This window comes from Halictus rubicundus, chromosome 1 (genome assembly GCF_050948215.1).
Source record: "Halictus rubicundus isolate RS-2024b chromosome 1, iyHalRubi1_principal, whole genome shotgun sequence".
Lineage (NCBI taxonomy): Eukaryota > Metazoa > Arthropoda > Insecta > Hymenoptera > Halictidae > Halictus > Halictus rubicundus.
Window position 1 is genome coordinate 22,813,368 of NC_135149.1, and position 16,785 is coordinate 22,830,152.

Below are 16,785 nucleotides of genomic sequence, written 5' to 3' on the forward strand. Positions count from 1 at the left end.
AAATAACATATACATATATTTATGTGTCACTATCCCATGAAAAATTTCCAACAGTAAAAAAGTTATTATTTAACAATTTACATTATAAATATACATATACGAATAAATGTTTAAAATAACTTATTCCTAATTTGTGTATGTTTATTATTCTGAAGTGTATTAAATATATTATAAAATTATGGATGTGTTCTATACAAGAGTACTTGTAGATAGCAATTTATAATTTAACATAAGATAAATTATATTTTAAAGTATTCAATGTCGTATTAATTTCTCTCTTAAAAGTTTATAAAAATGTTTGATCAACCATCTAATTTTGTTATCTTCAAGTGTATTCCTCCTTTTGGTGCCAATAAAAACGCAGACGCATCGAATACGTATGGTATCATGGTTTTTTCGCAAACATCGACTCTGTGATTGCGAAGTATTTTAATCAGTCCGAGTTTCGATTGATAAACTGCAAATCGTGCACCTGGAATTTACATAATTAACAATTGGTTGGAAACATTTAAAAGCAGTATTAACATGTAGCTGGATCACTCTGTATTTAATAAAACATATTATTTACCAATGCAATTCCTTGGTCCATCGCCGAAAGGTAAATAATGCATAGGATTTCGAGCTTGAACAGCATCTTCGGTGAACCGTTCGGGAATGAAAGCATCCGGATTTGGATAGATCTTGGGATCTCGATGAATTGAAAAGATTGGTATCCAAACAAATGTTCCTTTTGGAATTGTAACCTTTGTTCCTTCGAAACAGTAATTTTCCATAGATTTTCTCAATAGAAGTGGTCCAGCCGGATATTTCCTCAATGTCTCTGCACATATAAAAATTTAGTTTAGTGCTCTTTAATTGTACAAAGGTTAAATACGGTCTTAGGTTTAACCATTCCTACGATTTTATTTGGAATACTATAGTATATTAAGCGGTACCTCTAAAAGATACAAGTTTTGAAATATAATTCTGAAGATATTGTTAAAAATATTAATTGCTATTGTTAAAAATATTAATTGCTATTGTTAAAAATAATAATTATAAAAAAACTGCTAAGTTTCAGAATAACAATCAATATAATTTAATTTTGTTAAATTTATTATTTAACACTGGCCGTACTATGACCAGTCAAATGACCTGTTCCACATTTTTTATTTCATAATTATTAAAATTACAAAGACGCTTTCATTACAAATTATTACATAAATTTCTTCACTCAAGCACACATTGTTATAAAACTTGTGAGAAATCTGAATAAATTCAGTCTTATAATTTTTATTCAAGGTAAATCAATCACATTTTGTACTCGGTACGGTTAGTGTTAATGTTGTCGTACTTACCGCGGAATACTAGATCCAAATATGTCATCTCTTTAACTTGATCGTATTTTAATTCTCCCTTATTTTTATCGTAATGTTCTCGAATTTCTTTCCGAAGTTTATCCTGTATTTCGGGATTCAGAGCTAGCTCATAGAGTGCGTTGCTCATTGCTGAAGAAGACGTTTCAAAGCCAGCAATGAAGAAAACAAAAGCTTGAGCAGTCAATAAAGTGTCTGTGAGCTCTGCAAATATAACGAAGTCAAATTTGATTAACAAATATTTCGAAAGCAACCTATTCGTTCCATGATGCTTCCAAATACATAACGACAAGAAAATAGTTAATGAATTTTTGTATTGATTTGAAGGGAATTAATAGCATACATATTTAGTAGATTCTGTTCAAAATCTTCGTCACTCGGTATTACAGTGCGGATGGTTAAGTTTAAAAAAATTCTCATTTGTTAAGAACAGAGAATAGAATGTTGAATGTATGCAAAAAGATAATTAAAATATTATTTAGTTTCGTTCATTCAATCTGATATTTTGCAATATGTTTTCACTTACTAATACTTTCCAATTTGTCTGGGTGTCTCTTGAGCTCAAGGAGCATGTTAACGAAGTCCGGCCTAACAATATTATTTTCGTCTCTGTAAGCCAGCGTATCTGAGATAACTTTAGTGAAAAACGTCGTGATCTCTGCCTCTGGTAGTATATAACCGAGCATTTTGTAAAACCATGGCATTGCTTGTCTAAGACGGAATCGTATTATATTGCCAAGGCTGGATTTGAATACTGTCCTGCCCACTCGACGAAAATCGCTTTCTGTGTCTGCCAAAGCGTTCGTTTCGATACCAAACGCACAGCTACCGATCACATCTGTCGCGTATTTCGCCGTTAATTCACGGACTTCCACAGATTCTCCCTCTTTCACGACTTTGTCAAGATACTGTTCCAAATGTTCGGAACATTCCAATATAAGCGGGAACATTTCCTTCAGTTTTCCAGACGTAAATACTGGAGAAAGTCTCGTCCTCAGCGGCCGCCATCTTTCCGGCTCCAAGTTGAATAAATGAGGAGACAACGGTTCTGTCTGGAATTTGTTTAAATTATTACTAGACTCTGGATCTTTGCGCAAAATAAAAAATTTGTGCATCAATTGTAAAACGCAAGAGCTAAATAGAAATTTATATCTTTTACCAATAATTTTAATACAGCGAAAATAATGTATTAATTTTTTGTCATAAATGCATACAATCCGGAGACTGCTCATTAACTACCAACACTTAGCGTTAGGACTTATTCATTATGTATAACGTGGAGAAAGTGGCTTCTTTGAATTCAATTAGTATTTCAATTAGTATTTAAATATAGACGTTTATGGCCTGAAAATTATACCTTTTCGTAGACGGGCAAGCCACGATCAGCGAATTTCGAGAAATCTCGTATTAAAACATCCTTTATAAATTTCGGATCTTGAACGATGAGAATTGGCGTTCTTCTTGTAAATATTCCGATCATCGGTTCATCTTCATACTTATCGCGAAGTGCGCTCAAGAAATCGCACATTGCCAGTTTCGTAAGCATCACATCCTTTATATTACCGAACAGTGGTATAGGCTTTGGTCCGGGAACATTTCGAACTTTCCAAAAGTCGAAAGTTGAAGTGAAGTAATAGTAAATGAGCAAACCTATGGCCACGACTCCGAGGAGTATATCTAACGATAAGTAAATTGCCATTGTTCTTCAGTGTGCATAGTCCAGTAAGAAGTGAGATCCTAATGAACCAAGTTTCCTGTAAAATATTATTATTATGGATATTCAGAATTGGGCTTATTAGATGGAACGTCATTCATTGTTAAGGCGTATTCTGGTTTTCGAGGTCATTTTTACACGAATTTTTTTCAGAAAAACTGTTGGACCTTTTTTATTGGCATTTTGCACACATATTTATTGGTACTTCAAGTACTTGTGTGATTTTTTTAAAGTAAAAATAATCGAAATCACATGAGTTATATATTTTTTAGAGTATATTCAGAACAACATGGATTGACGATTAGCATGATTGTACTGATCGGAAACAAGAATGTTGTTCATTACCCGTATAAATGCAGTTACAATCCGAACCAAAAGAAATTAAAAATTTCTATTATTTACTAAATGGAGGCGTTTTTTGAAAATATTGTTTGGTCCTTAGCACGATAAGAAAAAGAAAAATTAACGTATTTTAGACATTTTTGTTTGTACGACAGCAGAGTATGTTGTGAAGATTCTTTTAATGTTGCAAGTCAATTGGTCAACTAGAACTTGATATATCGTGGCAGCCGTCTTGAAAAAATTGGTTTCGATAAAAACGCGTTTAAAGATTCAACTATTATTATCTTGTAACGCGAGCTGCGTTCTGCAAACGCTTGTAACGACAATATCACGGATTCAAACCAATCCTTTTGCATGGATAATTTACAACAGCTAGCAAAAAGTCGATCTTTTAAAAATGAAAAACCAGTATACCCCTCAAATAGTATATCTGTATTACTAAATGTAGATTTAAAACAAATGATCGATTAGATTACAGAGCGCATGAAAACTGTTATCAATTGGGGACATTTCTGGATAAAGGACCTATAGATCTATGGGCTCTTTTTAGGTAAATCGTTCATAACTAGACAGCGGATTTTGTGCATTTACGACAAAAATGAGTAGTTGTAATTAAAAACAGTAAAAACATCAGAAAAATTTTAAAATACTATTATATTATTCTCAACCTATCAAATATATTAAAAAAGAAAATAAATTTCTGTTTCCCTTCAGTTTGCTGCAATTTAGGTAGAAAATTTTTATTTTCCATAAAGATCCGCTCTCTATCTATAACCAATCTTGAATTATAACAATCCTTGAAAGTGGTGATTCCTGATGTCATTTCAAGTAACTTTTTCCTTTGCGAAAATGTTCTACGCGGCTTTGTTATGGAGTTGTTAACGAAAATCACGAAAAGAGGAGCGATTCTACATAAAAAAATAAGTCGAAAAGGCACAATAAAATTTTTTCATACGAGGCTTTGTTTTCGTGAAAATCGATTTCGAAAATCCGTTAGGTGCGCGTGCTTATTGTTAGCATTTGTAAGAAGTAGAACCAGTACGTCATGATCAGACACGTCGGAAGATTCCTACTCAATTTCATTGCGCACCTATTTGACGTATTTTTTCAACCCGAATATCTTTCTATTGTCACCGTTCATCTTGCTACTAACTGTTCTTGATTTCTATAGTTGACTAATTGACTCCAAGGAGGACGCCGCGAAACACTGTCCTTGCTCTTACACTGTTTTGTAAAGACTCTGCACAGCGCAGCAGAAATGTCTGCACACAGCAGATAATGAGCGAATAAAAAGATTCGTCGTGTTAATAGATAAATCCCGATGACAGTGCATGCGTCGACCACTGCTTTCTTACATGGTACAATTTCATAAAAGTACAGATTTTAAAACACAGGGTGGCTCAGAAGTCACTAGACCATTCTAAAGTGAAACAACCCTTTAATGATTTACCCTTAAATGGACCTTAAAAATGTACTTTAAAAATGCAGTGATTCGATTAAATTGTATTTAATATTATACTTATGTACTTGTATTTGTTGTGTACGCAGTATTTAAATTTTAATGACGAAGCGAAGATAAAGGGGATTAGTTTGACGGATTCCAAAAAATACATCATCTGAAGTAATTTACTAAAACTATGGCGTAATAAAGGTAATCATAGGTACGCTTGCCACGTGAACGTGTATACATGTATGCATGTATACATCTATAGTATATTACGGCTACTATACAAGACATTATGCAGCAAGGTCAATCGCATAACACTCACCGTGCGTATAAAATACTTCGACTGACTCAGATGATTTATGGTCCAACTAGTATAAACCGTGGAAGCACGACATTAAAAGCGTATAGAATCGTAATGGAATACTCCTACTGTCGTTACTGCACAATGTATGACTAAACGAAACACTCGTAAGTACGTACGTACCTATTATTCTTCCTGACGTGAATCGACGATCCAGTTAGTAGCACGGCATCCAGTAGACTGAACGAAACCAACATCAACTTTATCTCAACATTAACTCGAATAAGAATCAATATACTGATGAGTCATTACGCATGTAACAGTTCCGGGAACTTCAAAATTGAGGTGAACGATCACTGTTTGACTAATGTTATAATGAGTCTTCTACACGTTCACATCAGTCAGATGAATTATTGTGCAACGTAACAAAGAGGCTTTATCGTCGGAGTTCCCGACTCGATAGAGATTTTGATGGAATCTCCAGCTTCTTCCGTAGGTGTCGCGACTAGTAGTTTTGATGGAACTACTAGAACTGTCAGTTCGCTAACAATCTGATGACACTGTTCAACATACAATAGTGCACAATTAAAATCGCACGAAATCTGCACGGTTAAATTTACTCGAGTCAACCACACCCTTTTGTTTAACTTCCAGTGTATTCAGGGACTTATACATATACCGGCGTTAGGTCATTGCCTTCCATTTCTGATATAGTGTGACCTAGAAGATCATTGTGCCGTACACGAATGAATTTGTTTTGGCACACGCTTTCATATGATATAAAAAAATACATAGCATTCCAGTCAAAAGATTGATCTGCATTGTCTGCAAAAAACAGTATAACTTTTTCGAAATAAAGAATATCATTTTTTTATTTGAGGCTTCGTCCTCAAGAAAATCGAGTTTAACACTAGGTTTATAGACCAATAAAAGTGATTATTTTACATTAATTTATAAAAATAACAAGAATGTGTTGCCCAAATTTTTAGCCATTTTTTTTTTAATAACATATATTGTCATGGATATATCTTTAGAATCTTAATAATTGTAAATTAAAATATTAGAACCCGTCATTTTGACGGGTCCTGTAAACCTTCTGGTCTGGTTCGCGCGCTTTAGTATATGCGGTAAGTAGAACTTGTTGATCATGATCAGACGCGTTACACGATTCCTATCGAATAACACGCGTATTCGTTACATTTTCAAATTCGATTTTCCCGAATCCGTTTTGTTAGAACTGTGATAATCTTAGCCGACGCTCTGCCTACATATATCAATAGAGCACATAGAACCAATAACGACGAAATCAGACGGAATTCTGCATCGTCATAATTGCGTGAATATTTGTTTTCTCACTGTTGGCGTGAATTTGCACAAGATTGAAAACAAGTCGTAAAATTATAAGAAAAGGAGATTAGTTCTTTACACTGAAGATGCGATAAGATAATGTAGACATTTAGCTGCTTTGTTTGAGGTGAACTAAAGTAAATTACAGTTTAAAACTGTATCAAATACATACATATTTATGGGTCCCAAAAAGTTGTCCGGGGGCCATAAAGTGGTCGGCCGAGCAGCGATATCTTTCATTGGTAAGGGATAGAATTTGTTCTACTTTATTTACAATAAAATTTGACAACGGTTTCAAACGACAAGAATCTTTAATATAGCAGTTTACATTTCTTTACAGCATGATCCCCTCGCTCCCCTTGCTAGAACTAGCAAATCACTCTATATGACTAACGCAAATCGTGAGAGTGATAAAAAAAAAGTAATAGATAGCGTTAAAATTTTTATTCGTGTTCCGATCTCTTTGATGTCTCCGCTTAACGTTACTCTTCTACTTTACTTATTTTTACATATATTTCTCTATTTGGACCTAATATCAAGGACCGTGTATCAATTTCATACGGAATCATTGTTTTCTCGCAAACGCTGACTTTAAATTTTCGCAGAATTTTTATCAAGCCCACTTTCGTTTGGTAAACTGCGAAACGTGCACCTGAAAGAAAAATGACAAATTAATTTCAGATAAACATGATATTGAACTTTGAAGATATTAAAGCTACAGAAATCTATTCGTCCTTGATTCTTCAACGTGAACACGTACGAATTAATTAAAAATATTGTTTACAGTAGACATGTTCCCTTCGTTACAATTGATAGACGTCAGTGCATTGAATTTACCGATCGTTCGATGCATTCTTACTTATATTTAAATCGAATTATTCGATATAATCACCTGTACACTGTTAAAAGATAAAAGGCAATATATCTTTCGGGATAAATTTGAAAGTAAAAAAAGAGAGACGTTCCGAGAAGTCATAGGATTCAAGGACAAAAGGGCGACAATAGACCAATCATAGTCTTTCAAGGCGAATGGTATACGACTCGAACGATTTTCGATGTTAGTCTTATATCGTCAATGGTGCATTTTGCGAACAAGGAAATGTGATTTAATTTTCCTTGGTGATTTACCAATACAATTCCGGGGCCCGTCTCCGAAAGGTAAAAAGCTCATTGGGTGTCTCGCTGCAACTGCATCTTCGTTAAACCTTTCTGGATCAAAGACTTCTGGATTTGGATAAATGTTGGGATCATGATGAATCCCATACACCGGGATAAATACTGCAGTATCTTTAGGAACTGTTACTTTTGTACCATTGAAGGTGTAATCTCTGTTGTTTTGTCTTCTCAGTACAGTACCCACTGGGTACTTTCTGAGTGTTTCTGTTAATAAGAATGCGTAATTTTAGATATCAGATTTGTCAAAAAGGTGTACGAATGTTTTTATAAGATAATTTCTGCCTTGACCACCTTGAATATTTCGGTTATATGTAATAATATAGCACATACCTTTGAAAACTTTGTCTAAATATTTCATTTCTTTTACATCGTCGTATTTCAAGGCGCCATCGTTCTTCGCACTGAATTCCATCATTTCTGCTCGCAATTTATCTTGCATTTGCGGATTCAGAGCCATTTCATAAAGAGCATGGCATATAGTAGTTGACGATGTTTCAAAGCCGGCTGCGAAGAAGATGAAAGCTTGCGCAGTCAACAAGCTGTCTGTCATCTCTAAAAAAGATGCACTTTAATCGAATTAAAATCGAACTAGTCGACTCTTTATTCTTTCGATGAAATATTCTAGTTCGTTTAGGTTCGTTCGAAGGCTATTTGTTTACTCTGAATTTTGACGCTTATACCAAGCTTTGTACTCAAAACTATAGAATAATAAAGATTAAAATCGGCCACCCTGTGTCACAGTTGCAGTAGCAATAAGGGCTTACCAATGTCTTGTAATTTATCTGGGTGGTTCCTTAATTCTATAAGCATGTTCACGAAATCTGGTCTTGTCACGTTATTCTCCTCTCTGTATTTGATCGTTTCCGTTATAACACGCGTGAAAAATTTCGTAACTTTCGTAAACGGTCGCAGGGACATTGTTAAATAGTACAGTTGCGGGGCATGTTCCCGTAACTGCTGCCTGATGAGAGTCGACAGCGAAGTCGAAAAGACCATCTTTCCAATTCGCCGAAATTGACTCTCTTCGTCGGACAGCGCGTTCATATTAATCCCAAAGGCACAACTACCGATTACGTCAGTCGTGAACCTTGCCGCTACCTCGCGGCATTCCATCAGCTCTCCTTTTTCTTCCAATTTCTCCAAATATTTCTCCAGTTGCTCCGAGCATTCTAGTATCAGAGGAAACATTTCTTTGAGTTTCCCAGATGTAAAAACTGGCGAGAGCCTTAATCGCCATGGCCGCCATCTCTTTGCTTCTAAGTTAAAAATATTTTCGGCTAATGGGTCCACCTAAAGCGACAGTAATATCGAAATTTTTAATTTTTAAGTTTTACTGCCCGTACATATAATGCACAACAACCTGTACGAAAGTCTTAAGCCACACTACAAATTTATATCTTTATTGTATTCTTTGTATAAAGAATGTACATACAGTTACGTTGAGCATATGAATGTGCCATCATTTATGCGACTGACTGTATGTACGTATGTACCTTATAGACCCTATCGTGTAACAATTTTCCACGATCGTTGAAAACAGAAAAATCTTTGATGAGAATATCTTTGACGAGATTGAGGTCACGTATGACAGCTGCAGGGCTTCCTTTCACAAATATCCCAAAGAGGGGCTCATTTTTATATTCGTTGTATATTCCTTTGAGATACACGCCAAGCATCGTTCTTCTTAATATAACATCTTTAGTGTTTCCAAATATAGGTACTGGTTTAGGTCCAGGTACACCTCTACTCTTCCAAAAGTCAAAGGATGATGTTAAATAATAATAAACACCGATGAACACCAAAGCAATGGCGCTGAGTATTTGGAGATAGTCAACCATGGTAGCTCGCTATTTGTAGTTTACTGAAAACAGTAATACCTTCTTCAATTAGCACTATGTTATATTCGAAAGAAATAAATCGATTAAAAATTACTTATAGCATTTACGTGTGCTTGCAAAATATGACAAAATCAATGCAGTAATAAACATTTAAACCTGTAGCATTTATAGCTAATTTTTTGACGTTTTATTTTATATATGTTAGGTATAAAGTTTTCTTTCGATATAAGACGACGGCTCGGGACGGCTTTCGATGTATTACGGATTAGGGTACCTGTTCGGCTCGACATTGTTCTTAGGCTGAGAGTTTATGGGTCCCATAAAGTTGTGCGGGGGCAAAGGATAGAACATGAGATACCCTCTCGTTCTGGTACTATAGTGAACAACTTCAAAAGAAGAAAGGGGATAGAGATTTTCCTGTTGCGAAAAAACATCGTCGTTTTATATCGAAAAATAACTGTACCCTGTATACCCAAATTTCTGTACGATGAAATTCAATCTTAAAATGTACTCGATTTATTAATCTTTTGAAAAACAGACAAACTCGTATCGACTAAAAAATTAAAAAACAAGTTATCAGTAATCCATAAGCTTTCACAAGAAGAAACAGGTCATCTGAGTATACTGTCGCCCAAGTGTCAACAATCCCAGGCGAGACAGTATAGGATGATTGTCGTGAAAACAAACGTATCAGTACGATAAATGAATTCATTGATGATATCCATTAATGGATACCCTTCAAAAACTAATAACTTCTTAAAAATTGGACCAATCGACTTGAGTTTCTTTGAGATGTTAGAAAGATTAGTTCACCGATCAAATAATTCGTACTCTACAAAATGCTATTTATGTCGTGTACCGAAGAACAATTTCGAAAGCGACCACAACTAATCTTTAATCATTAAACTATAAAAATGAGTACTAAATTTAATAATTAATTTTGTTACTTCAAGAGCCTCTTCGCGAGGTGAAATTATTTATTATTTTATTTGAACGAAGTTAATGAAATAATTGAAAATCAATAAAAATGAATTCTTCGTTGATTTTTGTAAAATACAAATAATAAAGTATTTAAAATAATTTATTATTTCAAATGATTATTTGTTATCTTATTTCAAATGAAATGTCTCTAACGCTGATATGTAGATACAGGTACTTTTCTGTGCGCATCGTTGAAGTATAGATACTTCTGCGTAAGTGTCAATGAAGTATTAATTCCTTTGATAATCATCTTCTTGATATGTATCAATACTGAATTAAAATGTATAAAGTAGTATTAATACAATCGATACCGTTATCGGTCCAATCACTAAATACCGGTGATCATTAGGCTGCGAATTTTACGCACTTGTGACAAAAATAAGTAGGTCAAATAGAAAACAGTGAAAACATTTGAAGTATTTAAACGTACTGTTATATTATTTTCAACTCGTTTCAATAATTAAGAAAAGAAATAAATGTCCATCTCGCTTGTGCTACGTTATACTAATAGTTGCCGTTTCGATTGGAATTACACTAGGCATTACGTAAGACAATAGAAACATTGGATTTAACACGAAACAAACACACGATACAGTAGAAACGGGACGTAGTATAACTGAAGAAGAAAATTACTTGTTGAAGCGCGGTCCTTCACTTCCGGTTTCTCGGAGCACAATGAAAGATGAATGTGAGTACTGTCTCCACGACATCTCGTTTTATAACAACGCGGACAGATAAAGGCAATTATTGTACAGAGTTGCCAATCATTCTACGTTGCTTATATGTGCTCTTATTGTTCCCATGATCTTATCTCCGACGTGTAAACAAAGACACAAATTTTTTCATGTAGTGATTACATCGTAAGTGGAATTAGCAAAGTAAATGGGATTGTTTAGTGTAAATCAATATTCGCCCAAATAGCACAAACACATTTTATGTACGTATACAAATTACGAGCTGTATAACAATTACATGTTACGACTACCATAGCGGGATTCTATACCTCTAGATCGGTAAAGATCTGTTTCAAAAATGGACCGCAAAGTTGACCTTGACCCTTTTCTTCAAGGTTGTGGTAAGTGATCCCAAGGAGCCCGATAGGATCGACGGATCGGAGATCAGGTGTAATAACACTGGCGTACCTAAATGTACCTCTCTTTATTATTCGAACTCCCGCTTATAAATCTACAAGCCAACTACCACAAAGGTCAAATTGTTTTCTTGCATAGCATAGTACTCATCTCAAGAAAGAAAAGGCTCGAAGGAACCATGGGTCTCAAGTCAACCGTTCTCACAAAAAAAGACTAAAGTTTCGTTAACTATTTTATTCCATATATCCCCACAGGATGTTCCAAAATGGTATGAACGTAGAGAGGGTCATTTTACATGAGAAAATAAGTCAAAAATATCGAATAAATATTTTTCATTTGACACCTCTTTTTCGAGATAATCGACTTTGAAAATCCGTCAATTTCGCGTGCCTAGAGTGTGTAAAAAGTAGAACCGGCAGGTTATGATCAGACGCGTTAGAATCAAACAAAATAGAAGAATCCGTCGATACATACTATATGATTTTCACTGCGAATGACTGTGAACGCCCAATTAGAATAAGATCTTTTGTCATTGCTTCAGTTTACAATTTGGATTTAGCGCCATTCTGAAATCGCAGCATGCGAGCCATCTATGTGTAATATGGTAAACCACACATTAAGATTACCAGAGGAGATTACTTTACAACAAATTTATACAAGGTGTCCCAGAAAGTATGAGGGAAAATCAAAGGGGTGATTCCTGAAGTGATTCTAAGCCACTGATCTATAGATCAGTGTTCTAAGCACCCCGGAAGTCACCCTTTTCAGTTTCCCGCAAACTTTCTGGGACACCATGTATAGGTACATGCGGTGACCGGTAATTGGGCTCAAAAACATATCCTACTTTCGCCTCTACATTGCTCTGTATAATCCTCGTTACGGCGAACGCCATTTTAAAGCGTTTCAATTTCAAATTGTTTCCGTTGAGCGGTCAGTTGATAGTTGACTTAATCTGTTCGTAACACGATACTTTTCTATAGCGTAAAATGTTAAATTCTCAAAGTAAATACAAAGGCAAACCGTTTGGTTTTGCAAACCAAGAGGAGGCTCGATCTATTCGTGCTGAAATTCATGCAAATCGACGCAAAACAGAGAGAACTAAAACTTTCAACGAAAACAGAAATATATTGAACAGCTCAATAAATGCAACACTGACTGAAGGTTTGTGAAATCATTTGATAGTATTCAGTACATTATTATTTGTGTCACTGTTGTTTATTAGATTGTCTATTGATTTTAGAACCAAATATACCAGCACCAGTTGAAAATCGTATAGCAAGACTATCGAAATGGAAGATTGAACGCGATAGACGGAAAAAGCTAGAACAAGCTAAAAAGAAACGTCCTTTCGTAGTTGGAAAAGTACATCATAAAATATACTCTCCGATTACAAAAGATGAACATATTACTTCAATCGTTTCGAGTAAAAAGATTTGTAAATCAAAGGAACCAAAGGTACCTTTGATCCCAGAGAAAAGAATTACAAGAGCTACGGAGAAAAGATTAATATATAAAGCCCAGTTAAACAAAACAACCAACGTTTCAACGAAAACTGATCATTCTGTGAAAAACAAACTGCCCAAAATTTCAAAGACCCAGGAACAGTCCTTTGCTCCTGCAGATTACAAATTTAAAGTGCCGGAAAACTTAAAGCGACTGCCTTTATTTGGTCGGGTCACAAATAGTATAAATTTTAGTTTCAACGAATCTTTGACATCATTTGCAAGAGTCTCAAGAGTTAGCAGAGAAAGTTGTGTTACAAACTCTCCTGCACAACCAATAAAGAGCACAGCATTAAACACATCCTATACTATTGAAGAAAAGCGAATCAACAGCACATTGTTAAATACATCCTATACTATTGAGAAAAAGCAAGATGATGATGACAATATAGGAGAAGATTCCATTGAACCTATTGTATTAAAACTGTCGTCTGATGATGAGAATGTGTTTAATTCTCCTAATAGATGTACTCGTCAAAGTATAAAGAATAATGATAATAATAGCAATAATGTTAGCAAGAAAGATACACAGACTAATGATAAATTCAATGACTCTGAGAGAAGTAAAAAATTAAATAATTCCAAGAAAAATAAAAAACTTAATGACTCCAAAAAAAATAAAAAAGTTAACAATTCTGAGAAAAATGAAAAATTTATTAATTCCAAGAAAAATCTTGATGACTCTAACCGAAGTAAAAAATTTAATAATTTTGAGAAAAATGAAGACATGAATCAGAAATTGAACAACAGCTATAAAGATAATGAAAGTAATGAAAAACATTACGATAGTAATGTTACATGCAATGTTACAAACAGTAGCAAAAACAAAGATACCCATGATATAGTGAAGGATACTTCTGAAGAAACACAGCCTTCTGGTAACAATGATAAGTCAGTACGTGATTTTTCTAATGAACCATTTTTTCCTCAACCATGTGTAGTATCTAGTCGTGGTAAGACCAATGCTAGAAAGGAGCAAGAGATGAAGTGTGGTTTCAATCTTAAGTGTACAACAAATGATTATATTCCAACAAATGAGATTGTTACGACAAATCTCAATATTTTGGCTGAAGAGGAGGAATGTACGGCACAATACTTTGAGTTTCTCTTAAATAAAGAAATAGATAGGCAAAGCCAATTGTGTGAGAAGTGGACAAAGTTAAAAGAAGAACCAGGAATTACAGAAGACGCCCAGTATCAAATTAATCAAGCTATTGGACAAACAAATTTATTAATGAATAAAAAGTTTGTAAGGTTTCGTAATTTAGTCTCTGATTGCGCGACTGGGCAAGGAGAAATGTTAGTCACATGCAATGATTTGCAAGGTTTCTGGGACATGATGTACATTGAAATAGAGAATTGTAATATACGATTTGAAAAGTTAGAACAACTTCGTTCACGAGGATGGGAAGAAGAGGAAGTAATTGCCATTAATAGATCTCGCATAAGAAAGAAAGTAGCTGTAACAAAAAAAGTTGTATGTACAAAATCAAACGGCATTGGAGCATTTTTAGCAAAAAGAAAACAGAATATGGTCGGAGGAACACAAAATATTAATGATAAAAAGAACCCTGGAATCTTAAATAATGAAACTTTAAGTAGTATTCCTGAAAACAATGAAAACAATCCAAATTGTAAATACAAATCGAGAACACCTGATAAAACGAGATTAAGCTTGTTGCGAAAACTGCAATTTTCGGATACAAAGAAGCTTAAAAGTCCTTTAACTATGATCAAAATAAGTCAAATGTGCAAAACACCTGAAATTCAATTAGACAATACCATATCCTACATTAATTCCCATCAAACACCATCAAGAAGTATATTAAAACAGTCGAAGCATTCAAATCAGATGGGATCTTGTGTGAAATCAACACACAAGGTTAATTTTAATGGCAGTGTAGAATCAAAAAACAAAGACGCAGTAAAAAATTTAGCTACTGTACTTGCTAAAATAGATAATCTTGACGTTGACTGTGTTAGTAATGAAACACCAATTCATGCAGGAAAAAAGTTAACTTTTAATGATGACAGCTTCGAAGAGTCTCCAAATATTTTTGATGTCAGTAGAAATTCTGAGTCCAAGAAGTATGCAAATTCAAGTATGTGTACACCAAAGACTTTACCAACCATTAACATTGAAGATACAACACCATTACAGAAATCAATGTTGTATTGTGAATCGAGTACACCATTACCAAGTAGCAGATCGACAAGACAGAATGTTTTCTGCAAAGATGATGAGAGTCCATCATTGAATATTGTAGTTTCTACACCATTCAAAGATGTTACAGATAATACAGATTTGAAAAAATCCAAACAGAATTTGAAGAAACACGTTTCTGTAAATAAAGAAGAGGATACAGCTGAACAACAGAGTGACAATATAAGAGTATTAAGAAACCGAAATATTATTCCAGGAAATACAACGACTCAGAAAAAAAGATACTCTAGAAACGTGTCTATGAATGTACAGGAATTGGAATACAAAGAGAATAAAACTCCTACAAAAGCTAAAAATAAAAATTTGAATAAAGACAGTACTAAAGATGATACACTTATTCATTCAGATGTAGATTTACATGACGCTATTCGTGGTATGAGTTTAGAAGAGGAATATGGAAGAAGACGATCTAGCCGAAGAAGCGTTAAATTTTCTGGTAATAACGATTCTAAGCATACAGTTAACAATATACTTTTGGTAAGTCTCAATTGTTTAATTAATATATTTTCTTTCAGAAAAAGAATGCAGTGGCTGTGTAGAAAAACTGACATTTTCTATGACCCCTCATGTTAGACGGAGTAAAGCACATTCCACTGAGAAGAAGAGAAGTGTGGTGATTAAAGAATCAATTGAGACAACAGAAAAACGTAACTATACCCAGCAGTTTTGTTTGTCTATATTTTTAATCTGAGAATATAATTGTGTATTAAAAATTTTTATTGCAGTTCCTGAACGGGTCCGTAGATCGAAGAGCAAAAAAGCATAATTACCAAATTTACGTTTTAATTTCTTTGCATTGTAAAAGCAGTATCTACATATATACATACATTACAAGTTATAGTTTACGACAAGTATCGAGAATCTTAAAGTGTCACAATATATTTTCTTTTATTGTAGATACTCTGTTTATTCTATTTTAAGGCAAGGTGCAAAACATAGCTTAAGTATTAAATAAAGGATTTTTTAAAAATTATTCAGATATCTATGAGATAGTCATGATTCTTTATTTGAGAACAAAACATAATTAAATAAGAGGTAGTATTCCGATTTGCGAGATCCTGGCAACTTACTGCTACCTCACGGTTAATTTCTGGTAGAGATGGTAGAGATAAAATTGCAACCATATGGAGCCGTGAAGCTATGGGGCGATTATTATAACATACTTCTGCACTCAACTTTTGAAGTAAGACTGGATAATCAGAGATGTAAATTAACTCTATAATTACCTATTTATTCAATCGTTACATATTGCATGTATGCTATTAGCGAAGCATTAATTAATAACATGATTGTCTGCACTAAAATTTGTTAATATAATCAAACCTTTATAATACTTATAACTGTTTTCAATCCCTGATGTAAATGTATCAACTTCCATTAGATGGACTGGGGAAGCTACATAAAATTGTATAATACATAAATTTGTATTCTTATAAATTGGAAATGTGTTATACAATAAAATTTCAT

General features: G+C 34.1%; 2 protein-coding genes across 2 annotated transcripts; one reads left to right on the forward strand and one right to left on the reverse strand.

The window, feature by feature from the left end:
- Positions 1–54: 54 nt before the first annotated feature.
- On the reverse strand, positions 55–11,257 carry LOC143355492 (uncharacterized). Its single transcript, XM_076790368.1, has 12 exons — positions 11,135–11,257; positions 9,176–9,559; positions 8,447–8,972; positions 8,013–8,234; positions 7,635–7,886; positions 6,990–7,158; positions 5,343–5,399; positions 2,713–3,058; positions 1,882–2,407; positions 1,338–1,559; positions 569–820; positions 55–472 (listed from the first exon to the last, which is right to left on the reverse strand). The coding sequence occupies exons 2-12, from the start codon at positions 9,518–9,520 to the stop codon at positions 303–305; spliced, it is 3,087 nt and encodes a 1,028-aa protein (XP_076646483.1). The 5' UTR covers positions 9,521–9,559; positions 11,135–11,257; the 3' UTR covers positions 55–302.
- Positions 11,258–12,386: 1,129 nt separating this feature from the next.
- On the forward strand, positions 12,387–16,785 carry LOC143357796 (uncharacterized). Its single transcript, XM_076794424.1, has 4 exons — positions 12,387–12,753; positions 12,833–15,754; positions 15,834–15,965; positions 16,044–16,785. Exons 1-4 carry the CDS (start codon positions 12,579–12,581, stop codon positions 16,082–16,084), a joined length of 3,270 nt encoding a protein of 1,089 aa, XP_076650539.1. The 5' UTR covers positions 12,387–12,578; the 3' UTR covers positions 16,085–16,785.

Bases quoted from the DNA above. Each gene is read 5' to 3' on its own strand.
- LOC143355492 (XM_076790368.1), bottom strand. From the start codon at position 9,520: ATGGTTGACTATCTCCAAATACTCAGCGCCATTGCTTTGGTGTTCATC. The intron at 3,059-5,342 runs GTACGTACGTAC...TGCACACTGAAG, and splicing joins CACGTCAGGAAGAATAATAG to AACAATGGCAATTTACTTAT. The intron at 2,408-2,712 runs GTATAATTTTCA...AACAAATTCCAG, and splicing joins GCTTGCCCGTCTACGAAAAG to ACAGAACCGTTGTCTCCTCA.
- LOC143357796 (XM_076794424.1), top strand. From the start codon at position 12,579: ATGTTAAATTCTCAAAGTAAATACAAAGGCAAACCGTTTGGTTTTGCA. The intron at 12,754-12,832 runs GTTTGTGAAATC...TATTGATTTTAG, and splicing joins AAATGCAACACTGACTGAAG to AACCAAATATACCAGCACCA. The intron at 15,755-15,833 runs GTAATAACGATT...ATTTTCTTTCAG, and splicing joins AAGAAGCGTTAAATTTTCTG to AAAAAGAATGCAGTGGCTGT.